The sequence below is a fragment of the Miniopterus schreibersii genome (assembly GCF_964146895.1).
Source record: "Miniopterus schreibersii genome assembly, chromosome: 18".
Lineage (NCBI taxonomy): Eukaryota > Metazoa > Chordata > Mammalia > Chiroptera > Miniopteridae > Miniopterus > Miniopterus schreibersii.
The window spans coordinates 6,622,478-6,648,857 of NC_138121.1; the positions used below are offsets into that span (position 1 = coordinate 6,622,478).

The window sequence follows — 26,380 nt, forward strand, 5'->3', positions numbered from 1 at the left end:
TAAATCTCTCCTCTGGTTCTGTGTCCTGTCCTGCTCCTTGCGGCCTCTGGGGCGTTTGGCTGAAATCCTTGGAGACCTGGCCAGAGGTGGATTGTGGGTAAGCAGAGGTGGGCACAGGGGGGGCCGTGGAGGGCTGGGGTGTGCTCAGAGTCAGGATGAGAAATTAAAAAGCTTGGGGTGTTTGGGAATGTTAGGCATTATATGGGTTCAAGGGGACCTAGAGATGCCCAGCTGGAGAGCTTTCCTGGGGGGCTCAGGATGGGGCTGAGCAATATGAGTGAGGGGCTGACCTACCAGCTGAGAGAGGAGGCACTGGAGCTGGAGTGGTGAACTGTGGGGTGCCATTGTCCCATAGTTAGATGGACATGAGGGGTGAGACACCGTTGGGGGAAAGGACAAGGCTCTTGAAGGCTCAGATTAGTGTCCTGACATTGGGACAAGTGGGGGCACCAGGTGTACAGCTGGCAGGGTACATGGGGCAGGAGATAAGGGGGAGACAGAGGCAGAACCCAGATGGGTAGTTTCCAGGGCTGGGTGGAGAGGGGGCAACCTCTCAATGGGGGCGGGTTTATTTGAGGCGGTGGAAACGTTTTAGCTCTAGGTAGACGCGGTGGCTGCACAGCATTGCGGTTACACTAAGTGCCAGTGAGCCGTTCACTTTAAAGTGATTGCTTTCTTGTTATATGAATTACCACCTCATAAAATTTATTATGGTGAGTGGAGAAGCCAGACCAAAAACAGACCATGCTAAGTCGCTCTACTTTTAAAAAATTTTTTTTGCTAAGTCGCTCTATTTATATAAAATTCTAGAAAATGCAAACTATACTATGTAGAAGGATTGCCTGAGGATGGGGGGGTGCAGGGGGAGGGGTCACAGTGGCAGGTGCGAAACTTTTGGGTGGAATGGAGTGTGCATGCACGTCAACACCCATCGGACTGCACGCTTAACAGACGTGTGGTTTATCGTCTGTCGCTTGCCATTGTGTCCTTACAGCCTGTTTCCACATAAACCTTAAGGTTACAGCTTCCAGTTGCACAGCTAGCAGGAATCAGATTAATAGCGAACAGCACCTGAGTGTTTCCAATGGGAAGTTAATGGGCCATAGTAAATGGGAACCCATCTTACAGTGAGGCTGCGAAAACTGAAGAGGTGCAGAGTGTGCCCTCGAACTGTGAGGAAATGTGATACTAGATGCAAACTAGAGAGAAATGAGACATCCGATGACAGCAAAACTGGGATCATGAGAGCTTATGGGTTAGAAATGATCCAGAGCATTTTTCCATGTAAAGCCTCGTGGGACCTGGCTGCCTCCCATCTACCTGCTTTTCGCTTTTGAGAAAATTCGGCCTTGACTTCCATCCGAGGTTACAGCCTCACCCCGTCCCCAACGGTCCCTCGTTCAGCAGGACAAACGCTGACGCTAAGACTTCCTAAGGAATGAGCCTTCCTAGCCCCTTGGGGCCACGCTGTCCAGCCGACAGGTTGCTCATCAGTGAATCATTTAGACTGATTTATGACCAAAAGGGGGACGTGTGGATGAAAACAGGGCCACATGCTGACCTGACAAGCTCAGGGGAGCCTGCGTGGTAAGCTTTACAAACTCAGAGGCCTAAAATAGCCGCAGAGGATGGACTGAAATGAACGCTTTCTAACTAAAAGTGCTTCATGGCGGGTAGTCATGTTTTAGGCTGGTATTTTTCCTGACAACGCTGAATCTTTACCTTAACTGAGACTGTCTATAGTCTTCTTGCATCTACGATAAATTACCTTCGGAACATCAGGGTAATTTGCCCCCCCCCCGGGACCCCTCAGTGCACCGGAGCAGAGACCACAGAACCCCTCATTGTTACTATTGTTAGTTGTTAACTGCTCACCACCCTGAACCAACCAATGTAAACGAAGTAGATGTGGATTTGTCTTATCCCGTCTCAGAGATTTCCCCCTTGGCTTTCTCTCGCCTCCCTAGTCTTTCACTAATGGATTTCATACAACCCCTTAGGTGTCCTCCTTTGATTGAAATGTATAAAATTAGGTGCCAACTGCCATCCTCTGGAGCAGTTTCTCAGTCCGCTAAGACTCTGCATCCTGCCCGTCGTGGTCAGTATGGCTCACAGGTTTAAACGTTTCTCTACAGGTTCAAACGTTTCTTACTTTGGCAGCTGAAAATGCCAAGCTTCTCATCAGGACTTGGTCCCTGGCGAGGGGCCCTGGCCCTGCAGCTACCCAGGGCCTGCCAAGAGCTGCCTCATCAGAACAAATCACCCTCATCACCCTCATCGCTCAGAAATTCCACGAGTTTCGGTTGTTCTGTTCTAAAAGCCAGGAAAGCAGACAAAATATCTTCCTATGATGTCACATGAGGAAACCGAGGATTCTTAAGGGGGGGTCCCTGGCCCCGAGTCTCACAGCCCGCAAGGGGACCCAGACGCGCCATGTGGTGTCTATGGACACTTGGCATCTCTGCTCCAGCCCTTTCTGTGTTTCCTCCTGCATCAGAGGGACTGAAAGGTTAAATACTACATTTTCCCCACAACGAGTGATTGAGGATCCAGACGGGAGTCAAATTCAGCCTCCCAGATGCACTCGTGTGGACTGGAAGCTGGAAGGGAGAAGGGGCGCTGCAGGCCCCGCGCGGGGGAAGAAGCTGGTGCTTCTCCGCCTGGGGGGGGGGCTGTGCCAGGGCCACCAGTTGAAGGCACAGCCTCTGGCACCAGAGCGAGACCGCAGAGCCCCCTGCCCCTGGTTCCCCGCCCCCCTCTCGGTGCTGAAATGTGAACCGTCCGGGACCCCCCAGTGTAAAGAGCATGTTTCTCCGGATGCCTTTCATGGGGCTGGAGCTCCCCAGCTACCCTCTCACCGCCCAGCGGGTTTCACTAACTTTCCATCTTTTCTGTTACAATATATCAAACCAGCTGCAAACCTGCCTCCTTCTCAGGCTTTGAGGCCTGTTCCAGGCAGGTGAGGTCAGTTTGGCTCAAATGAACTCATAAAATTCCCCACAGGTTTGGGTGTTTCTGACTTTGGCCGGGCCCAGGGGTGCCTGCACCGCCATGGGCAAGGCGGGGTGACCACAGGAAGCCCCCAGGCAGAGGACAGAGGCTGCCCCGACACTCAGGGGCACAAGGACAGGCTCAGCCAACAGACACGGAGAGGGAGGGTCTCCCTGAAACCTTCCCGAGGACCAGGGAGCCCACAGCCACCTGGCCGCCCGCCACAGTCTCCTTCCCCCAGGACACACAGGACACCCCCCCTTCACATCAGGGAACTGCAGGTTCCTCTGACACTCCTGGTCCTGCGTCTCTGTCCCCGGAAGCAAAGGCCAGGCGGGTGACAACCTGAGATAGAAGGTGGGCTCCCTCTGCAGTGATCACCCTGCTTGACCCCTTGTCGCCTCCAGAGTCATCTTTGTGACCTTCCTGCTGGGAGGAAGCCCAGCCTTCCCAGAGCATTTGGGAACACGAGGAAGACCCGGTGCCCAGCTGAGTTTCTGTGTCACAAACATATATAATCCCCAGGTTTGGGGGCCCCAGGGAGCTCTCTGTGAGGTGCTGACAGACCAAAGACCAGGGCACCGCAGAGACCAATGCTGGGGTGAGAGGGTCATCCTCTCGGGGGAAGGGGTCCCCATCAGCCTTGCTATTGCCAGTGTGCCCCACAGGCCAGGAAGATCAGCCTCCCCTGAGAGCTTGTTAGATGCAGAGTCTCTGGTCCACCCCACACCCACCGAGTCAGGATCTGCAGTTGCACAGGCCCCGGGGCCCCGCCCTGTGCACAGGAGAGGGGAAGGGGGTGCCCCATCCCCACAAGGCGGGGTCTCATTCTGTTTGGGCACCGACATTAACTGACTAGCTGCTGAAGCAGCATCTAAGGTGTCATCTGGGCATAGCATCTTCGCAAAGTTTCACAGGAGATCTGATGTAAAGTGGGCGTGAAATCCTTGTGAATGAAGTTCCTGACGTAGCCCCAGAGCTCCTGCTCTGAAGGGAAAGTCAAATGTGAGAGAGAGAGAGAGAGAGAGGGCTGGGGGTGGGGGGAGGGTACTGTGCACCTGACAGGGAGCTGTGGGGATGCCGGGACCCGGGTGCTCCAGGCTGGCATTTTTCCAAACACAGCACCTGATGTGTGTGTGTCTGTGTTCACATGTCACAGCAGCTCCGAGGGAACTGAAATATAGAAGGATGGTAAACAGGAAGGAGGAGACAGGTGGCAAAAATGCAGGAGGAGGGAGGGTCCTTGGCACAAACCCAGCTCTGCCCGCATGACTAGGGAAGTGATCTTGCCCCAGGACAAGGCCCAGCGCACAGTGAAGAGGGACAGCAGGTCCCACCCCTGCCTACAGAGGAGCCTGTGAGCCTTACGGGACCTCAAGCTCCGCTCACTGAGGAAGGGACACCGCAGGGAGCAGCCACCATGGAGTCCCCCCCAGCCCTTACCCACAGAGGACTTGTCCCCTGGCAGGGGCTCCTGCTGGCTGGTAAGGAGGGGACAGTCCCTGGGGGTGGACGGGAGGAGGTCCCTTGCTGGAATCTCCTGGGGAGCACAGGGCTCTGGGAGCGGAGGGAGGGCTGCTGTGTGGACCTGAGGGGAGAGGACAGGGGAGCAGAGTAGGCTGGGGAGGGGGCTCAGCAACAACAAATTCCCCTGATCTGGACGTGGCGAGGGGCGGGAAACCTAGACTGCTGTTCATTTCCTAAGTCATTCACCACTGAGCATTGAATTTTGTAAACTGATGTAATAATAATAATTTATGTCAGATGACATCAGAAAAGACTTAACCAGGGGCGCTAAACATTGTCCTCACCACCAACCTCAGAAACAGGCACATACACCCCAGGAGCTGCAGGCCTCTGGGAGCACTCACTCCTTCACCCCCAGGTCTTTGCAGCCTGTTGCAGGCAGTGGGGGTCCAACAAGGTCAGACAAGCCCCGGCCCCAGGGAGCTCACCTTCTATGGGGAGGAGACAGACAAGGAAAGATCTACATGTGATGTCAGGGACCCACAAGTGTCATGAAGGGAACAGAGCAGGGCAGGCCAGAAAGTGGAGAAGGAGGGTCTTTAGAGGAGGTGGTGAGCAGAGAGGTGTCTCCGAAGGACACTCTGAGTGTCATGTGGGGCCTGAGGGCAGTGGGGGTGAGCCAGGCAGACACCTGGAGAGAGTGTTCAGAACAGGCAATTGCAGGTTCAGAGGAGCTGAAGCCATGGTGGCCACGCTGCTGACCTGGACCATGGGAGACACCCCCCAAGGCTGAGAGATGAAAAGACCTGTTTCAATTCCAGGGCCTCCTCTCTCCATCCTAACACGTAGATTTAAATATTGACCCATTTCTCTCCCCTCCTAGTCTCCCTCCTGACCTTCTGGAGCGCGCCCGCCGCTGCCCAGCTGGCTATCGTGTCGACCAGCGCGGCCGAGGGGAAGGACGTGGTTCTCCGCGTCCGCAACATGCCCCCCGATCCCTTGAGCTTCGTGTGGTACAGGGGGGAGGGGGCGAAATCCAACCCTTATATTGCAGTGCGTTCGATGTCTCGGAGAGTTTATGAAGCAGGACCTGCATACAGCGGCCGAGAGAAAATAAACTTCGATGGAACCTTGCAGTTAAAAAAGGTCACCCTGAGGGACACAGGAATCTACACCATTGTCGTCTACCTTCGAGGTTCAAAAAAAGAAATAGGATTTGGACGCCTCGATGTGTACCGTGAGTGACTGCTCTCGGCCTCTGGGTGTCGGTGGGGGGAATTCTACTCCACACACGGGACTGACTGCCCTGGACTCGCCTCCATCCACCTCTCATCACGTCCCAGGCTGGGTTTGGGCCTTTAGTGCAGGTCACACACAGTGGACACAAACTTCCTGAGATCAGAGCTCCCTTCCCGGATGCCAGCCCTGCAGACATTCACCACCTTAGAGAGAAGGACCAGTCTCATGGGAGTGACTCAGCAGAGGGACACCAGTCTCAGTCCAGCCCAGGGCCCCTCCCTGTGACCAAATCCTGAGAACAACCCTGCAGGAAATCCTCACGCAGAAGGTCAGCTCCGGCAGCCCCTCCCAGAGCCCTGTCCCAGGGCTCCTGCCTCCAGAGACCCCGGGAACCTGTGTCAGATTTGGTGTTAACCTCCTGGGAAGGGCTGACTGGGAGCAACAGCTTCCTAGGAGCCCGAGTCACAAGGCTTTTGCGCTGCTCACAGCCAGGGCTCAGCCCCAAAAGCCACATCTGGACGGGGTGGAGCCTGGTCCTTCACCTGAGGCTGTGTGTGGGGAGCACAGACGGACAAGGTTGCCAGGCCTTTTGTGAACTGCCCTGAAAAATTTAGGAGAGTCCAGAGAAAGGTCAGCATCCTCAGGGAGGAACAGAGGACAGAAGTGCTGCTGGCAGCTGGTCGTCCGCCAGGGGTCAGCCCAGGGGGTTCTCTCTGGGAGTCGATCAATAAGAGACGAGCAGCTCCCCTATCCCAAGGTTTAGTCAGATACTGGGAAATTTTTACAGTTAATACACTGACAACCTGGTGGCCAAATATTCATCACACTTCACTGAGGGGAAACTGAGGCACAGGGAGATACACTCACTAAAGCAGAGTCACTCAGACCATGAGCAGCTGAGCAGAGTCACTCGGCTGTCTGCAGCCCCAGCCCCAGCCCCTCCTCCACCCTGGGCGCCTTATGAAGTGTTAGTGGATCCAGAGACCCGCCACTATCTGTGTGAACAGGTCAGGGGTCGCCCTGGGAGGGTGTGGGGTCAGAGAGGAGGTGCAGCAGAGGTCAGGGCCACCCTCTAGTGACCTTTACAGAGCTTAGTGTGGACTGTGAGAGGCTGAGATCTCTGAGGGGGCAGCATGGCCCCAGGTCCCAAGCCCACTCTCCATTAGTCACCTCCTCGGTTTCCCCACAGAGCCCGTGAGAGTGCCCACCCTCCTGGCCAGCAACACGACAGTCACAGAGCACAAGGACGCCGTGGTCATGACCTGCTACACAAACGCCATCTCCACTCAGTGGCTGTTCAATGCTGAGAATCTGCGGCTCAAGGACAGGATGACGCTGTCCCAGGACCACAGAACCCTCACCATAGACCCTGTCAGGCAGGAGGATGCCGGGGGTTATCAGTGTAAAGTCTCCAACCCCATCAGTTCCGCTGAAAGTGCGCCCGTCGAGCTGGATGTGAGATCCCAGTGACCCTCTTCCCCTCCTCTATGCTATTAAACTCTAAATAAAATTTTTGCACCCTTAAATAGATATGTTGTGCAGGTGGAAAGTCCTTAGAAGATTTACATTGAGTCAGTAAATGCACAAAAATAAGAGCAGACTTTGTCATTATTGTTGACTCGAGGTCACATTCCACACCAGATGCCACCTCTGTGTGATCTAAGTTGCACCTTCTCCACAGTGGAGGTGAAACTGAGTCTTTCAAGGGAATGGGCAGTGGTCATGGGATGGCCCTGGGGGCACGTGGTGAGCTTGGGTAAATCCAGGCTCTGTCACGGGGGACCTGCGGAGGGCGCCTGGACACTGTTGTTGGCAATGGAAATGAACAGGGGGACACCCATGTGAGTAGCAACACTGACCTTTTTCTCCCTGGTTGGTATCTTCCAAAAAATTTCTTAAAATCTTTTTCAGTATTCTTATTTTTATGGCAATAGAGTTATTTGCATAAACTCAATAGGACTCTATCTTCCTTGTTAATAAAATAAAATTGGAAACGTTAGTAATACAATGAAGGCTTTGGCTCAGTGTCCCAGTTCAGACTGATGCCCTGAGAATTAGAAATGACCTCGCCCTTCATGGAGCTGAGTTTGACCTGATGGGTCTTTTGGAATCTCCTGGAGGAAAGGTCATCGCCCAAAGCTGCAGAGCCTGCGGGTGAGGCGTGAGGGGGAGGCTTCCTGACCTCCAGAGGCTGTTAAAACTCCCATCCCAGCTTTCATAGAAAAACCTGTGTCAGAGCAAACTCTGGTGAATGTCGGTTCCTCTGCATTCAGGTCACCAATCTGTCAAACCCAGTGACACCAGCCATGTTGTAGGATCAAGAATACTCTTCTTCCTCGGAGGTGATATTGGACGAAAGGGAAGGTGACTGTGGAGAGAAATGTAATATCTCCGTGGAAAACTCCAGAAGCACAGCCTTCTGGGAGATCAGGTGCGGCTCTTTCAGGGTCTCTCAGCTGTTCTGCACCTGCTTATAAATTGCTGGGAACTCGCAGCTCTTCATAAACTGCAGAAGCTGATGGAGATGCAAACTGGGTCTTGGCTGAAAGAGATTTAGTTGCGTTTCCCTCCACTGTGCAGAGAGCAGCTTTGTTATGACCTAGAGGCCTTAGTGTCCCCTCAGAGTCACTAACCTTTACACAGGCTCTTTCTGACTGCAGGCATCTGACCTTTATTTTTTTAGAGCATTTCCTTTAGAAATGTAATTGCAACTTGTAATTCAGGTTCTTTCTCTTCCCTTTTGAAATATACGTAAGTCTCCTTGAAAGCTTCTTGCCAGTGCTCTGACCCGGAGAATATCTGTCTCAAGACCCTGGGCCCATCCCTCTGAAATGTAATGCTCCTGGTGTCCCTGTGTCCCAGTCTCTGAGAAAGGGTAGGAGCGTAACTCAGGTGGGGATCTTCACAACCAAGACGTGAAAAGACCTCCTGTCAGGATTTCATGAGCAGTTTCCTATTCTTTTGTGTAAAGTCAGTTGGCAAACACAGGTGCCTATCATTTCTTCTGCTGCTTTAAAAATCTCGCCAGCCCCGTTTCAGGGGTGAGTTCAGTCTCACAGCCCCACTGCATGGTCTTGGATAAAGTCTTTGCTGCTTCTTTAAGTTTGCCTGATGCATAAGTTTTACTTTGGCATCACCCACGGGTAATTAGCTGACCCTATCACCTTGCTCACAGTGTCCATCCTCACTATATTTCCTAATCTTCCAATTTCTTTCCTATCTGGCTAAAATCCTACAAATAAAGGTTTCTACTTTTCCTGCCTCCTTTCTGCCTTGGCATCCACAGCAGGAGATGACCTGAATGCCCAGTTCCTTCTGGGGCCCCAGGTTGACCAGGGATGGCCTTTTCCTAGAATCCGAGAAGACCTGCAGGCATGAAACGGTGTCAGTAGTGTTCTAACCAACAGTGTTCTCATTTCACAACCATTTTCCCAGCAACTTCAAGGAACAGGATCACAGAGATTTTAACAAATATTCTGTCTTGAAAGTCAACAACTCTGGCAAACATGCAGGTCCCTGTCACGTCTTCCACCGCAGGCCTGCACTGGATGACCCTTTTTCCGGCCCTCGGTGACCTGGAGCTCAGGAGACACATCTGTGGCCTCATTCTTTGATTTCTTTGTTTTTATAAATTCCAGGTGTCTGTCCTTAGAGAGTCCACATCCAGAACCTGGGAAATGGAAAGAAATCTCTCCTCCCGTTCTGTTTCCCGTCCTGGGCCTTGTGGCCTCTGGGGTATCTGGAGAGCGGGCCAGAGGTGGACGGTGGGTAAGCAGGGTGGGCATAGAGGGGGCTGTGGAGGGCTGGGGTGCTAGGCATCATATGGGCTCAAGGGGACCTAGGGTGGCCAGCAGGAGGGCTTTGGGGGGAGCTCGGGGTGGGGCTGAGGAATATGAGTGAGGGGCCGACCTACCTGTTGAGGGAGGAGCCCCTGCAGCTGGTGTGGGGAGGTGGGGCTGCCACCCTCCCAGACTCGGATGGGCGTGAGGGGTGAGACATAGGGTTGGGGGAAAGGAAGGTTCTGGAAGACTCAGATTCATGCCCTGACAGCAGAACAAGAGGGAGCACAGGTGTACTGGCTGGCAGGGGTTATGGGACAGGGAACATGACATATGGACAAGAGGGAGGAGATGAGCATCTTGTGCGAGCGAGGAGCCTGGAGAGCGGTGAGGATTGTGAGATGGGGACACCGTGAGTGCAGAAGATGAGCCTATGGAGCTCGGGACGTGAGCGAGGAAATGAGTCGGCGCAGGGTAGTCAGCCCAGAACAGGGGTTGCGATGGAGCCTGGGGAAGGTGGGGAACGCAGGGCAGACTTGGGGTGAGGACCAGATTGAGGGGCAAACGTGTCAAGTGTCCAGTTCTGGCCCAGTGGAGACGTGTGCGGCTGGCTCTCAGAGGGTGGCCTGGGAGGAGGGGGAACTGAGGGCCGGGATGAAGTTGGAGTATGTGTCCCCCTTTCCTTCTCTGCTGACTGGTCAGAGTGAACTTTCTGTGATTCCACAGGCGAGAGCTCTGCGACAGGCCTTGCTCCAGACCCCAGGAGTCTGCATGTCATTCCCTTATGAGGTGTCACCAGAGGCTTCACAGCGCGCCTTTCATTCCTCTAACATGGGCGAGGTGGCGGCACAAGGACAGCAGCGTGTCCTTCACTCCCGAGGCTACGTCCAGCACGGCCCAGACTAGTGGAGCCACAAAAGCCTCACGGATGTGGCAGATCCCTGAACGGTCACACATGTGGATGTCCCAGCAGCTTGATCATTAGAGCTGATCCTGTCACTAGTGTCACTGTCATCCCTGATGTCGTCGTCTTAGAGCATCAACATTGACAGGCATCCAATTCCACCCTTCAGAGCACATGTGTCTTACGAAGGCATTTAGAAAACTTTCTACTGTGGAATTTTATACCTGAAACCTATATAATTTTATTTACCAATGTTACCCCAATAAATTCAATTAAAAAAAGAAAACTTGCCATTTTGTTCACCTGCAGTGGGAAGCCTCTCGTGCTCACATTAAGGGTGACAGTGGCTGCAGGGCGGTAGGTTTTCTATGACCTGGAGGGTGACAATCCTTCTGCCCTGCCAGGGAGGGCCTGCTTCAAGGGCTCGCAATCCGTGCACTCGGTTAGGAGGCCCTGCTGTAGCTTTAATACTCTGCTTTCGCCATCCTGAAATTCTTAGTGGCTTTTGGACAGAGAGCCCCGCATTTTCACTTGACACCCGCTTTTCCTGGCTCTGCCCCAGGGGTGACCCTGGGCTGGAAACAATGATCTGAGCCTGTTGGGAGGCGCAGTTCGCAACGTGGCCAGCAGAGGGCGCGCACGGTAACCGGAGGGGCCGGGGAGGGAGGCGCGCGGTTCTGGGCTTTTTCTCTCCTGGTGTCATCACAAGTGTCTAATGCCCAGGACCACTGTCCCCGCCTCTGCGGCTCACAGAAGGAAGAGTCCCCATCTGTGATGCGCCCCAGAGTTTCAAATGCAGAGAAATCGCAGCTGGTTGGCTCTCATGTGAAAAGCAGGAAACAGACACAATAAAGTCTGCACTAAATATTGGGCTTTAAAAAAAACACTGGAGAGACGAATAGAAAAAGTGTGTGTGTGAGTGTGTGTGAGAGTGTGTGAGTGTGTGTGAGTGTGTGATGGGAAAGAAAGCTGAGTCTTCATCTTCCAAGAGAAACAACCTTAAATTAGATAATGTCTAAAAATAAAAAAATAAAAATAGTAAGCAGCCTCAAAGCATGCTCTTCAATGATGACTTTGGTTCCATTGGGGTGGTGACTGTGGTGTTTGTGGCAAATGTCCTCAGCGAGGCGCAGACAGAGAGGCCAGAACCTTCCTGCGATCACTTTGAACAGCACACAGAGCCACGGGGCTTATCACGGCAACGTCCAGTGTTGTCACAAATACCAGAAAGAACACCCCACAGGAGGGAGCCGGGAACTGGCTTTGCTCCCAGTGTAAATATTAGACAGACTAACAACTTCATGTTCCAGCCCCAGTGGGAGCTCCTTGGGGTTGTACGTGATCACATCCAAACCGTGTGCCCACTGGGCCTTGGCACTGATTAAGATTTGTCCAAGAAGCCCAAACTTTTTGGCTCTTTGTCTGAATTACATAAGATGGGCAATGACCTGTGTTTGTTTCATGTGTTGTTTTTTTGTTTTGTTTTTTTATATCAGGAGCATAGAATTTTAAAATTTTAGTTCTCGGTATATGAACCAGTTTCATCACCAGTCCATAAACGGTCTGCTTTTTTCTTTCTTTTCTTTTCTTTAGAAAAGTATTACTTATTTAACTTAAGTTATATTTCTTTACTTATATATTTGGAAGCAGACTGAACTTGGAGCTTCCAGAAGGATCTCCAAGGGAGGACTGGATATTTGCCTCACTAAGAAAACTGCTAATTCCTGGGTGAAAAAAACTGGGAAATGGACACGCTGCGTTGGTCTCAGGCCCAGCCCCCCTGCAGCCCCTGTAGCCACAGTCTAGGGCCCACCAGCTCCACGGCCCTGAATGTGAGAAGCTCAACCCCCACCTCACAAAGCCACTTCCCTCTAGCAGACTCGCACCTTGAACCTGCTGTCAGAGACTCCAGGAACGGCCGTCTTCAGCTTCTCAGTTTTGCGTGTGTTTTTCAAGAGGTTTGGAGGAGCTGAGTTAAGCCAACCTGGGGCATCCATCCTCCATATCATCAGGGCTCCTCTGTGTAACGTGCAAACCCGAGATCTTTACTGTTCTCGGATCCCAACCTGATCCTCCCAGAGCCTTCCTCTTCTCAGTCAAGGTCAACCCCATCCTTCCAGGTGCTCAGGTCGGAAATATTGGCATTATTCGTGATGCCTCTGTTGCCCTCGCAGTAATAACCTCTAATCCATCAGTACACCAGTCAGTCTTCACAGTAAAGACAGAACCCAAACACTCAGGTCCAAGCCACCATCACTCCCACGTGGGGTTACGGCAACAGTCTCCTGCCTGGTCTTCCTGCCGCCTCCTTGACCCACCTTAAACCAATCTCCGCAGAGTAGGACCTGTGAATCCTGACCCTGGGACGTGACCTGGATATTTTGAAAGTCAAAGGTCATTACACATTCAAAAGCATATCACACTTTTCAAAAGGCAACCTTTTTGGTGTACGGACCACGCTCAGACCAACTGAGTCACCAGGGCAGGGCCGAAGCAGCGTTTTTGAGATGTCACCTGGGCATCGCAGTCTTTACAAAGTTTTGCTAGAGGGGCCAATGCACAGTGGGGGTGACATCCCTGTGACAGGGTTTCCTGAAATAGCCCCAGAACTCCTGCTCTGAAGGGAAAGTCAAATGTGAGAGACAGAGAGGGCTGGGGGGGGGGGTGCTGCTGTGCACCTGACAGGGAGCTGTGGGGATGCTGGGGCCTGGACGCCCAGGCTGGTGCTTCTCAAAACAGAGAAGTGTGTGTGTGTGTTCAGAGGCGTCAGCGATTCCCAGGGAGCCAAAATATAGAGTGAAGGCAAACTGGAAGTGGGGAGACAGGGTGGCAGGAAAGGGGAGGGAGAGGGCGCATCCTGAGCAGAGCCCGCCCTGGCCCATGTGACCAGGGAGTGATCTTGGCCCAGGAGGAGGCTCCGCTCACAGGGAGCAGGGACAGTGGATCCCACCAGTCCGCAGAGAAGTGCCTGGGAGCCTTTCTGGACCTCAAGCTCTTCTCACAGGAGGGACAGAGCAGGCAGCTGACACCATGGAGTCCCCCTCAGCCCTTGTGCTCAGAGGACTTGTCCCCTGGCAGGGGCTCCTGCTGGCTGGTGAGAGGGGACAAGCGCTGGGGGTGGACGGGAGGAGGGGAGACCCGGACTGGCTGGTGACTCCTGGGGAGCACAGGGCTCTGGGAGCGGAGGGAGGGCTGCTGTTTGGACCTGAGGGGAGAGGACAGGGGAGCAGAGTAGGCTGGGGAGGGGGCTCAGCAACAGGAAAATCCCATGATCTGGACGTGGCGAGGGGCGGGAAACCTAGACTGCTGTTCATTTCCTAAGTCATTCACCACTGAGCATTGAGTTTTGTAAACTGATTGTAGTAATAACAATTTATGTGAGGAGACACCAGAAAAAAATTAACCAGGGTCACTAAACATTGTCCTCACCACCAACCTCAGAAATGGGCACATACACCCCAGGAGCTGCAGGCCCCTGGGAGCACTCACTCCTTCACCCCCAGGTCTTTGCAGCCTGTTGCAGACAGTGGGGGTGCAACAAGGTCAGACAAGCCCCGGCCCCAGGGAGCTCACCTTCTGTGGGGAGGAGACAGACAAGGAAAGACCTACATGTGATGTCAGGGACCCACAAGTGTCATGAAGGGAACAGAGCAGGGACAGGCCAGAAAGTGGAGAAGGAGGGTCTTTAGAGGAGGTGGTGAGCAGAGGTGTCTCCGAAGGACACTCTGAGTGTCATCTGGGGCCTGAGGGCAGTGGGGGGTGAGCCAGGCAGACACCTGGGAAGAGTCTTCTAAACAAAACAAAAAATAACAGATTCAGAAGCGCTGAAGTCGTGGTGGCCACGCTGCTGCCCTGGACCATGGGACACACCCCCCAAGGCCAAGAGCTGAAGAGACTTGTTCAGCATCAAGGGCCTCGTTTTCCCACCCTAATACATAGATGCAAATATTGATCAGTCTCTCTTCCCCCCTAGCCTCACTGTTAATTTTCCGGAGCCCGCCCGCCGCGGCCCAGCTCTCCATCGTGACGACCAGCGCCGCCGAGGGGAAGGACGTGCTTCTCCGAATCCGCAACAAGCCTCCAGATGCTATGGGCTTTATGTGGTACAGGGGGGAGGGGGCGAGAGCCAATCGTAATATTGGATCTATCGCAATGGACCTAAGGGCATATGCAACGGGGCCTTCATACAGCGGCCGAGAGAAAATAAACCACGACGGGTCCCTGCTGCTGAAGAAGGCCACCCGGCGGGACGCGGGATACTACACCATAGTGGCCTACCTCCGGGATTCAAAAAAAGAAATAGGATTTGGACGCCTCCATGTGTACCGTGAGTGATTGCTTCCTGTCCTCTGGATGTCGGTGGGGGGAATTCTCCTTCACACACAGGACTGACTGCCCTGGACTCGCCTCCAGCCCCCTCTCATCACGCCCCAGGCTGGGTTTGGGCCTTTAGTGCAGGTCACACACAGTGGACACAAACTTCCTGAGATCAGAGCTCCCTTCCCAGATGCCAGCCCTGCAGACATTCACCAACCCAGACAGAAGGACCAGTCTCATGGGAATAACTCAGCAGAGGGAGACCAGTCTCAGTCCACCCCCAGGGCCCCTCCCCATGACCATAACCCTGAGAAAGACCTGCAGGGCTCGGTCAGGGCCTGGCCTGAGGAGCCTCCTGGAATCATCTCAAAGAAACCCAGCTAGGGAAGCCCCTCTCCAGACCCTTGTCCCATAGCTCCTGAATCCAGGGACCCTAGGGAGCCCCTGGGTTGGGACCCCTGGGAAGGGCTGAGTGAGATCAATGGTTTCCTGAGTGCCCGAATCACAAGGCTCCGGTCATCAGCCAGGGCTCAGCCCCTAAAGCTACATCCGGGCAGAGATGGAGTCTGGTCCTTCATCTGACACTGTGTCATTAGCCATCTGTTCGGGAGGATAAGAGAGTCTAGAGAAAGGTCAGTGACCCCAGGAAGGAGCAGAAACAAAAAGGTGCTCCCGGCAGCCCCTTGTCCACAGGGGTCAGCCCAGGTGATTCTCTCTTGGAGTCGATCAAGAACAGGTGCCTCTTGTTTGAGCAGCTCCCCTTTCCCAAGGTTTAGTCAGATACTGTGACTATTTTATGGTTAATACACTGACAACCTGGTGGCCAAATATTCATCATACTTCACTGAGGGGAAACTGAGGCACAGGGAGATACACTCACTAAAGCAGAGTCCCTCGGACCATGAGCAGCTGAGCAGAGTCACTCGAGGTCTGTCTGCAGCCCCAGCCCCTCCTCCACCCCGGGGCCTTATCAGGTGCCTGTGGACCCGGAGACCAACCATTGGTTCGGATCCTCTCTTCTTGGGCGTCCTGAGCTCAGAGGGAGAGATTCTGGCCTGAAAACAACAGCAAATGGAGAATGAATCTGGTTTTACTCCAGAACAAAATTATCAGCAGTGACAATGAGAGTCCGCGCTGGGAACGCCCCGGCCTCCCCTCAGGTGGCAGATCCCCACCTCCCTGCCCTGGACTTGAAATCACTTATTTGTTTCCTGATGTGTTGGCGTCACTGCCACTGGATATGAAGGAAAGGGCTTTGCCTTCCCACTGACCCCCTACACCTGCAGCCGGCTCAGGGCCGCACGTAACAAACACCCAACTGCTGGTGATGAATTAGGAAGAAATAAATGTGATTGAATGAGTTAATGATCCAAAAGCTCTTCAGAAACTGGAAACTCAGTGCGGAGTCCTTAAAATTCTGGCCACACAGGACAAACTCCCTGTCCCTCCAGGGGCATGTCTCAGAGAGACTCTTTGCTGCAATTGGTCCTGGGCCCTGGGGTATCAATAATAATTTTAACTTCTTTCCAAATTTTTATCTCATAACCACCAAACACAAATGGCCAACGGGGACAGAATTTCAGCAAGTCCGTGCTCCCCTCTTCCGTCCCTCACCCCCCTTCTGCGTCCGCACAAGTCCCCACCTGCCCTGAGCGGAGGGAGATGGGCTTCAGTGACCAAGGGCAGGGCGCGTGGTGCTGCGGCCCCAGGGAGCCCCCGCCTGCCCCCCGCGCTCTGTCCTAGCTCACTCCCGGGCGCTGCTCCATCATTTCTGGGCTCACTGGCTCCTGCCAGTCACACTCCCCTGGGAAGGCCTGCCCAACCTTCTGGCCCTGGGGCCTGAGCAGTCAACTGACCATTGGGTTTCTCCTGGTCCCCATGTGTTCTCTCTGCTCCAGTCCCAGTCTCTAGCACGTCCTCAGAAGTTATGTTTCATAGACACACACCTCGGCTGGGCAACGGAGGTCTGTGCAGCTGGAAGGAATGACCCCTCGCTGGCAGGGCTGCCGGCTGGTCAGTGAAAATCCAGGAGAAGTCTGGGCTGGTCTCTGGCTCCCAGTCCTATGTCTTTACGTCACCAAACCCCGGTGCTTAACTGACGCCTGAGAAAGTCTGTGCTTCCCCCCAGACAGAGCAGGCGGCCTTCCGTCTCTGAGCGCTCAGATGCCCGTGTGTTCGTCTTGTGACACTCAGACCTGCCGTATTCTTTTAAGGACTGAAGTTTGCTGGGAGGTGAGAGGCCCAACTCTGACTGAAGAAGCCTTTGGACGCGTGAAAGGCGCCGCACAGGGCAGTGCGCTCTCTGCTACTTGCGCGGCGAGGTGCCCGCAGCCCACACCGCAAGCATCAGCTCCGACCTCGGGAGTTGTGATTTGCCTTTTTTCTGTGTGTGGTAGCGATGTTGAGCATATTGTTGTGCTTACTGGCCATTGGTATACCTTCTCTGGAGAAATGTCTATTTAAGTGCTTTGCCCATTTTTAAATCAGGGTACCTGGTTTGTTGTTGTTCAGTTGTAAGGGTTCTTTGTATATTCTGGGTATTAACCCCTCATCCTATATATGATTTGCAAAGTATTTTCTTCCATTCCATAGGTCACCTGTGGCTCTGTTGATTGTGTCCTTTGATGAACAGAAATTTTTCATTTTGACAAAATCCAACTTATCTAATATTTCCCCCCTGTGTTCTTAGGGCCATATTTAAGAATGCATAGCCAAATGCAATGGGGTAATGCTTCCCCCTATATTTTCTTCTAAGAGTTTTATAGCTTTAGGTCTCACCTTTAGGATTCGATCCATTTTGCCTTAATTGTTGTGCGCGGTGTAAGCAATAGTCCATCTCACTTGTTTGCGTGTGGATGTGGCTGTTCAACACCCCTTGTTGAAAGGACTGTCCTTTCTCCATTGAACACTCCTGGCTCCTTTGTCCAAATCATTTGATTGTCTCTTTTGATAAATAGAAGTTTTTATGTCATTGTCACACTATTTTGGTTGCTTTAGCTCTGTAGTAAGTGTCCAAATAGGAAAGTGTGAGACCTGCAATTTTATTCTTCTTTTGTAAGATCATTGCAACCATTTGGGGGTCCACTGAAATTCCATATGAATTCTAGGATGGATTTTTCTATTTATGCAAAAGGCAATTGTTTTTTTTATAGGGTTTGTGTCAAACATCTAGAGAGTTGGAAGTCTTACAATCCCTGAACATGGATGTCTTTTCACTTCTTTGTTTCTCCTTTATTTTCTTTCAGAAACATTTGGTAGTGTTCAGCGTATACATTTTCCTTTTTATTAATTAAGCTTAATCCTAAGCATTCTATTCTTTCTGATGCTATTGTAAATGGAACTGTGTTATTAATTCCATTTGGGGACTGTTCGTTGTTTTTGCAAAGAAATGGAAATGATGCTGAGTGTTGATTTTATCTCCTGGCGCTTTGCCTTATTTGTTCATTCTAACAGATTTGTGTGTGTATGTGTCTGATGGAATTTTTAGGGTTTTCTACATGTAGATTTATGTTGTATTTTTAAAAAGATAATTTTCCCCCAACCAGCGTAGCTCAGCAGTTGAGCATCGACCTAGGATCCAGGCGATCAAGGTTCCATTCCCGGTCAGGGCACATGCCCGGGTTGCGGGCTCGATCCCCAGCAGGGGGCGTGCAGGAGGCAGCCGATCAATGACTCTCATCACTGATGTTTCTCTCTCTCTCCCTCTCTCTCTCTGAAATCAATAAAGACATATTTAACAACAACAACAAAAAAAGATAATTTTTCTTCTTTTTTTCCATTTGAATACCTCTTACTTTATCTTCTTGCCTGGTTTTCTGACCAGGACTTTCAGCACTATGTTGAAAATGGGGGAAAGCAGCGTCCTCGCCTCCCTCACGACCTCAGTAACATTTTCCGAGTGTCTCCATGGAGAGCTGTGCTAGCTGTGGGCGCTCACGCATGGTCTTGGCCACAAAGAGTAGTTTCCTTCTGTTCCTACAGTCCCTGTCTTTTGTTGAAACCACAACCACTTCTCTAGCAATTTTGCTCATGGTGATATTCAATCAGCAGGCCAGGAAGTAAAGTCCTGTTCAGACTGAGGAATCCTTTAGATGAAACCTCTTCAGATCCAAGGTCATGAAGACGGGGTTGGGCCATGTTTCCTGCCTAATGAATTAGTTAACAAGAGGTAAATGCCTTTTCACTTTCTGTAAACTTCCCTTGGCCCCAGAGATGGACAGAGGTGGTAAGGCTGCCTTCCCCACATACATGGAAGTTTACAGGAAGAGTGGGACTTGATCATATTTGAAGTCAAGTAAAGTTTTAGGAAAAAATCAATAAAAGCTCATGAGAGTTTTCTCTTGATGATGAGGTTGTTGGACACATCGGCTGGAAAGGGTCTGCGGGAATAGGTCAGGCCTCACCTGGAGTAATCTGGAGTCAGAGAGGAGGTGCAGCCTTCCCTCTGCTTATACTTTGTCACCTGAACAAAGACAGTCGTCCTTCTGCAGAGGTTAGGACCATCCTCTGGTGACCTTTACAGAGCTCACTGTGGACTGTGAGAGGCTAAGATCTCTGAGGAGGCAGCGTGGGCCCAGGTCCCAAGCCCTCATTCAATTATTCATGTCCTCTGTTTCCCCGCAGAGCCCGTGAGAGTGCCCACCCTCCTGGCCAGCAACACGACAGTCACAGAGCACAAGGACGCCGTGGTCATGACCTGCTACACAAATGCGATCTCCACGCAATGGCTCTTCAATGGCATGAATCTGCGGCTCAGGGAGAGAATGAAGCTGTCCTGGAACAACAGAACCCTCACCATAGACCCTGTGAAGAGGGAGGATGCTGGGTATTATCAGTGTGAGGTCTCCAACCCCATCAGTTCCGCTGAAAGTGCGCCTGTGGAGCTGCATGTGAAGCATGAGTGACTCTCCTCCCCTCCTCTGTATTATTAATCTCTGAATAATTTTGCACCCTTTAAATAGATTTGTTGTGAGGGTGGAAAGTCCTTAGAAGACTTACATTGAGTCAATAAATGCACAAAATTAAGAGCTGACATTATCATTATTATTGACTTAAGGTCACGTTCCACACCAGATCCCACCTCTGATTTATTTAAGTTGCACCATCTCCACAGTGGAGGTGACATCTAATCCCTCAGAGGATGGGCAGTGGTCGTGTGATGACCGGTGGGAGCAGGCGATAAGCTCCCGGAATCCAAGCTCTGTCCCTCCTCCAGGGAGACGTGTGGCGGGCACCGGGACACTGCTGTGGGCCATGGGAAAGAGCACCCATGCGAGTTCAACACTGACTCTGTCTCCTTGTTTGATTTCTCCAAAAATCACTAAAGCCTTTTCGAGTATTCTTATGTTTATGGCAATAGACTTATTTGCATAAGTTCAGTACCACCCTGTCCTTGTTAATAAGACATAATTGGAAACGTTGGTAATATAACCAAGGCTTTGGCTCAGTGTCCCAGTTCAGACTGATGCCCTGAGAATTAGAAATGACCTCGCCCTTCATGGAGCTGAGTTTGACCTGATGGGTCTTTTGGAATCTCCTGGAGGAAAGGTCATCGCCCAAAGCTGCAGAGCCTGCGGGTGAGGCGTGAGGGGGAGGCTTCCTGACCTCCAGAGGCTGTTAAAACTCCCACCTGAGGTTTCACAGAAAAACCTGCGTCAGAGCAAACTCTGGTGAATGTCGGTTCCTCTGCACTCAGGTCACCAATCAGGCCAAACCCAGTGACACCAGCCGTGTTGTAGGGTGAAGAATACTCTTGTTTTTTGGAGGGATGTTTGAAAGGGAATGTGGCTATGGAGAGAAACGCAGTATCTCCATGGAAACTCCAGAAGCACAGCCTTCTGGGAGATCAGGTGCGGCTCTTTCAGGGTCTCTCAGCTGTTCTGCACCTGCTTATAAATTGCTGGGAACTCGCAGCTCTTCATAAACTGCAGAAGCTGATGGAGATGCAAACTGGGTCTTGGCTGAAAGAGATTTAGTTGCGTTTCCCTCCATTATGCAGAAAGCAGCTTTGTTATGACCTAGAGGCCTAGTGTCCCCTCAGAGTCACTAACCTTTACACAGGCTCTTCCTGACCATAGGCCTCTGACCTTTATTTTTTTTAGAGCATTTCCTTTAGAAATGTAATTGCAACTTGTAATTCAGATTCTTTCTCTTCCCTTTTGAAATATACGTAAGTCTCCTTGAAAGCTTCTTGCCAGTGCTCTGAACCAGAGAACATCTGTCTCAAGATCCTGGGTCCATCCCTCTGAAATGTAATATTCCTGGTGTCCCTGTGTCCCAGTCTCTGAGAAAGGGTAGGAGCCTAACTTGGGTGGGGATCTTCACAACCAAGATGTGAAAAGACCTCCTGTCAGGATTTCATGAGAAGTTTCCTATTCTTTTGTGTAAAGCCAGTTAGCAAACATAAATATCTATGATTCCTTCTGCTGTTCTTAAAATTTTTCCAGCATTTTGTTTCACGGGTGTTGAGTTTAGTCTCACAGCCCTATTGCATGGTCTTGAATAAACTCTTTCCTGCCTCCTTAAATCTGTCCGATGCATGTTTTACTTTGGCATCACCCACCTGTAATTAGCTGACCCTGTCACCTTGCTCACAGTGTCCATCCTGACCTTATTTTCAAATCTTCCAGTGTCGTTCTGTATCTTGCTACAATCATTCAAATAAAAGCTTCCAGTTTTCCTCCCTCCCTTCTGACTTGGTGTTCACAGCAGGAGATGACCTGACTGCCCAGGTATTTCTGGGGCCCCAGGTTGCCTTGGAGCGGGCTGTGTCCCTTAATTTGAGAAGACCTGCTGGCATGAAAGGGCGCATGTCAGCAGCGATCTAACCATCAATGGCGTTCTCATTTCACATGTTTTCACCGCATGTTCAAAAAACAAGATCACAAAGGTTTTAAAGAATATTCTGTCTTGAAAGTCAACAACTCTGGCAAACATGCAGGTCCCTGTCACGTCTTCCACCGCAGGCCTGCACTGGATGACCCTTTTTCCGGCCCTCGGTGACCTGGAGCTCAGGAGACACATCTGTGGCCTCATTCTTTGATTTCTTTGTTTTTATAAATTCCAGGTGTCTGTCCTTAGAGAGTCCACATCCAGAACCTGGGAAATGGAAAGAAATCTCTCCTCCCGTTCTGTTTCCCTTCCTGGGCCTTGTGGCCTCTGGGGTATCTGGAGCCCGGGCCAGAGGTGGACGGTGGGTAAGCAGGGTGGGCATAGAGGGGGCTGTGGAGGGCTGGGGTGCTAGGCATCATATGGGCTCAAGGGGACCTAGGGGTGCCCGGCAGGAGGGCTTTGGGGGAGCTCGGAGTGGGGCTGAGGAATATGAGTGAGGGGCCGACCTACCTGCTGAGGGAGGAGCCCCTGCAGCTGGTGTGGGGAGGTGGGGGGATGGGCATGAGGGGTGAGACACAGGGTTGGGGGAAAGGAAGGTTCTGGAAGACTCAGATTCGTGCCCTGACATCGGAACAAGAGGCAGCACAGATGTACTGGCTGGCAGGAGACAGGGACAGAGGACAAAGGGGAGAAGGAGATGAGCACAGTGTGGGGAGCTAGGAGTCAGGAGAGTGGTGAGGGGTTAGGATGGGGACACCATGAGTGCACAACATGAGGTGAGGGACCTTAAAGAGTTGAGCCAGGAAGGGAGTTGGAGAGCAGGGTAGTTAGAAAAGGGGGAGGGATAGAGCCTGGGGATGGTGGGGAGTGCAGGGCAGGCTTGGGGTGCGGGCCAGACTGAGGGACAGAGGTGTCCAGTCCCCAGTTCCCACCCAGTAGGGCCGTGGGCAGCTGGCTCTGAGGGCGGGCTGGGGGCAGCAGCGTCCTCTGGCCTGGGAGAGCCGTGACAAGCCAGGTCCCACCCCTGTTTCCCAGGACATGCCTCAGCTGAGTCAATAAGTTAGCCGGGTCCCAGGGGATTTGCGTGTCAGTAAAGCAAGTCTGCCTAGGAGCCTGGGGACAGGCAAGGGAGTGGCTGATGGTGTGTGTGGGAGGAGGGAGGTAGAACTGAGGAATGAACTTGGAGTGAGTGGGGCCCTTTCCTTCTTTGCTGACTGGTCAGAGTGAACTTTCTGTGATTCCACAGGCGAGAGCTCTGTGACAGGTCTGTCCTGGACTGGTAGGTGCCCATGGCCTGGGCCACCTGTCCTTGTCTAATCCAGGGTGTGTCCATTCCATCTGTGATGGGTGCTGCTCTCCCCACCTGACCCTGTGTTGGGTGTGACAGAACCCAGGTCATGATGAGCAGTTCTGGCCACCTGGTCACATTACAGCCCATGTCAGAGTCTCCGTCTCTCTGAGGCCTAGAAGCTGGTCAGAAATGTGGTTCTACTGCTGTAGAAGGCATGGCCTTGCTGCAAACCCCAGGAGTCTGCATGTCATTCCCTTATGAGGTGTCGCCAGAGGCTTCACAGCGCGCCTTTCATTCCTCTGACATGGGCGAGGTGGCGGCACAAGGACCGCAGCGTGTCCTTCACTCCCGAGGCTACGTCCAGCACGGCCCAGACTAGTGGAGCCACAAAAGCCTCACGGATGTGGCAGATCCCTGAATGGTCACACATGTGGATGTCCCAGCAGCTCATGTTTTGCTTAAACTGTTCATCACTAGAGCTGATCCTGCCATGGCGTCACTGTCATCACTGATGTCATTGTGTCACAGCATCAACGTCAGCAGGCATCCGCTTCCACCTTTCCAAGCACACGGGTCTTCCTAAGGCACTTAGAAAACTTGCCATTTTGTTCACCCTCAGTGGGAAGCCTCTCGTGCTCACATTAAGGGTGACAGTGGCTGCAGGGCGGTAGGTTTTCTATGACCTGGAGGGTGACAATCCTTCTGCCCTGCCAGGGAGGGCCTGCTTCAAGGGCTCGCAATCCGTGCACTCGGTTAGGAGGCCCTGCTGTAGCTTTAATACTCTGCTTTCGCCATCCTGAAATTCTTAGTGGCTTTTGGACAGAGAGCCCCGCATTTTCACTTGACACCAACTTTTCCTGGCTCTGCCCCAGGGGTGACCCTGGGCTGGAAACAATGATCTGAGCCTGTTGGGAGGCGCAGTTCGCAACGTGGCCAGCAGAGGGCGCGCACGGTAACCGGAGGGGCCGGGGAGGGAGGCGCGCGGTTCTGGGCTTTTTCTCCTCTCCTGGTGTCATCACAAGTGTCTAATGCCCAGGACCACTGTCCCCGCCTCTGCGGCTCACAGAAGGAAGAGTCCCCATCTGTGATGCGCCCCAGAGTTTCAAATGCAGAGAAATCGCAGCTGGTTGGCTCTCATGTGAAAAGCAGGAAACAGAACAATAAAGTCTGCACTAAATATTGGGCTTTAAAAAAACACTGGAGAGACGAATAGAAAAAGTGTGTGTGTGTGAGTGTGTGATGGGAAAGAAAGCTGAGTCTTCATCTTCCAAGAGAAATAACCTTAAATTAGGTAATGTCTAAAAATAAAAAAATAAAAATAGTAAGCAGCCTCAAAGCATGCTCTTCAATGATGACTTTGGTTCCATTGGGGTGGTGACTGTGGTGTTTGTGGCAAATGTCCTCAGCGAGGCGCAGACAGAGAGGCCAGAACCTTCCTGCGATCACTTTGAACAGCACACAGAGCCACGGGGCTTATCACGGCAACGTCCAGTGTTGTCACAAATACCAGAAAGAACACCCCACAGGAGGGAGCCGGGAACTGGCTTTGCTCCCAGTGTAAATACTAGACAAAAACTAACAACTTCATGTTCCAGCCCCAGTGGGAGTGAGAGTCTCCTTGGGGTTGTACGTGATCACATCCAAACCGTGTGCCCCACTGGGCCTTGCACACTGATTAAGATTTGAGAAGCCCCAAATTCTTGGCTCTTTATCTGAATGACATAAGATGGGCACTGACAAGTTCTCTGTTTGTTTTGTTTTGTTTTTGCTGTCAGGAGCATGGAATTTAAAAACTACAATCCTTGGTTCATGTATTTGGAAGCAGACTGAACTTGGAGCTTCCAGAATGATCTCCAAGGGCAGGACTGAGTATTTGCCTCACTAAGAAAACTGCTGCTAATTCCTGGATGAAAAAACTGGGACATGAACACTCTGTGTTGATCTCAGGCCACAGCCCCTCTGTAGCCTCTGTAGCAACATTCCAGGACCAAGCAGCTCCAGGGCCCTGAGTGCCGAGACAGCCACAACCTGCACCTCAAACCTCGGGACTGCAGGACGCTTTACACCATTAAAAATTATTAAGGACCCCAAACTCTTAGTTATGTAGATAATATCTATTGGCATTCACTGCATTAGAAATGAAAACAAAATCTGAAAATATTTACATAAATACCATTTTAATGAAAAGTATATTTAATGCCACTTATTCATTATGAAATTTATGAAAAGGACAATTGGGTTGTCTTTCTGTAACCAGATGGCCAATGACTGGTTGAGCCAGCCCTGCCTACCGTGGTCTTTTGGCCTGTGCTTCTGTGAGATGGATTAACAGATAGTTTCTATCGCTGTGGGAAATATCTGCTGCCTCCTGATGGCGTCTCAGTTGAAGGAAAGACGAGGGGAGGTTGACTGGTGCTGGGACACTGAGGGGGGAGGAGAGTCAGTGGAGATGCCTGGAGTCTTTCGGCTTAATTCTCCCAGCTCTGGAAAATAGGAAACTCTCCGGACCCCAAGCAGCAGGCCGAGGGCAGGGTTCAGAGGAGGCTCTGGGTCCTCCTACCAGCTGCCCTCCCTCGGGCCCTGGGGCAGCCAGAAGCTCTCCATGAAGTCCCATGACCTTGCCTCTGTTCACCTCCCTCGGGAAACTGAGGGACGTCATTCTGGGTGGGAGGAAATAAAGCCTCCAAGTCCGACCTGTGTTTATGGGAACCTGACTCCAGCTGCATCTCCTCCAGGCCTCGGTCAGCAACGTCCAGGGTCAGTAGGAGACCCTGAGCTGCTTAAATGCTGCCCCAAGTAGCACTTGGGAAGGAACGTTGGCTACGACATGGCTCCCACCTCCCCTCCTGGGGGTCAGATGCATCTCCTAAGAGGACAAGCTGGCAAGATGGAGAGGTGAGCGATTGAACCAGCCACCCACGAACCCTCCCACCAGCTTCCTCCCAGGTCTCCCCATTGCCCTGCGGCCCTGGGGCCTGGGCTGAGCCTCTGAGAACCCAGCCTTACCACTGCCCTGGGCAGGGGGCTGGAGAGCTCTAGGGGACAGGACCGCTGTCCCTGGCCCCAAGGGGCTGGGTCCTTAGTTTCCTTCCTTGGGTGGGCACTAAACAGCTCTGTCCTTGGTCAGTCCTGTCTGAGATGCTGGTGCCTGGGGGACCACAGGCCATGGAGAGCAGAGAGGGGCTCAGAACCGGGGCTAGTTGGGGCCCCAGATGTTTCCCAGAGAAGTTTCCGAACCAAAAAGGGTGCGTGTGGCCCAGGGTGGTGTTCACAGGGGCAGGCCGCTTCTGTGGCCCTGAAGACTTTAGGGTGTGCTCCAGGCGGCCCTGCTCCCCGAGCCGCAGAGGTCTGGCATCATGCCAGCGGCCCCACAGTCATTCTTAGCAGAATCTTCTAGGCCACTGAGCAGGAGACCAAGGGCTTCTCATCCCCAAAATACAAGAGTCTGCGGGTCTCTGGCAGGAACACCGGCCCAGAGTGTCCCTTTATCCCGTCAAGAGGAGGGAGGGACAGGAGAAGGGGCGCCAGTCACAGGTGTGTCTTCAGAGCACAGCTCCCCCG

The 26,380-nt window shown here is 52.3% G+C and overlaps 2 protein-coding genes across 2 annotated transcripts in view; both read left to right on the forward strand.

Annotated features, from left to right (window-relative positions):
* Nucleotides 1-4,411: 4,411 nt before the first annotated feature.
* Nucleotides 4,412-26,380, forward strand: part of LOC308547823 (cell adhesion molecule CEACAM1-like) — a gene marked incomplete at its 5' end in the record, with an annotated part of 75,284 nt that continues 53,315 nt past the window's right edge. The window contains one exon of the mRNA XM_081118704.1: nucleotides 4,412-4,475. Coding sequence (XP_080974830.1) covers nucleotides 4,412-4,475 — 64 coding nt within the window. The remainder of the gene's footprint in view (nucleotides 4,476-26,380) is intronic.
* On the forward strand, nucleotides 13,083-21,378 carry LOC308547825 (cell adhesion molecule CEACAM21-like). Its single transcript, XM_081118705.1, has 3 exons — nucleotides 13,083-13,474; nucleotides 14,354-14,707; nucleotides 19,321-21,378. Exons 1-3 carry the CDS (start codon nucleotides 13,411-13,413, stop codon nucleotides 19,599-19,601), a joined length of 699 nt encoding a protein of 232 aa, XP_080974831.1. The 5' UTR covers nucleotides 13,083-13,410; the 3' UTR covers nucleotides 19,602-21,378.

Excerpts from the sequence above, each read along its gene's own strand:
- LOC308547825 (XM_081118705.1), top strand. The coding sequence starts at position 13,411 with ATGGAGTCCCCCTCAGCCCTTGTGCTCAGAGGACTTGTCCCCTGGCAG. Across the intron at positions 13,475-14,353 it reads GCAGGGGCTCCTGCTGGCTG|CCTCACTGTTAATTTTCCGG; the intron begins GTGAGAGGGGAC and ends CTTCCCCCCTAG. Across the intron at positions 14,708-19,320 it reads TGGACGCCTCCATGTGTACC|AGCCCGTGAGAGTGCCCACC; the intron begins GTGAGTGATTGC and ends GTTTCCCCGCAG.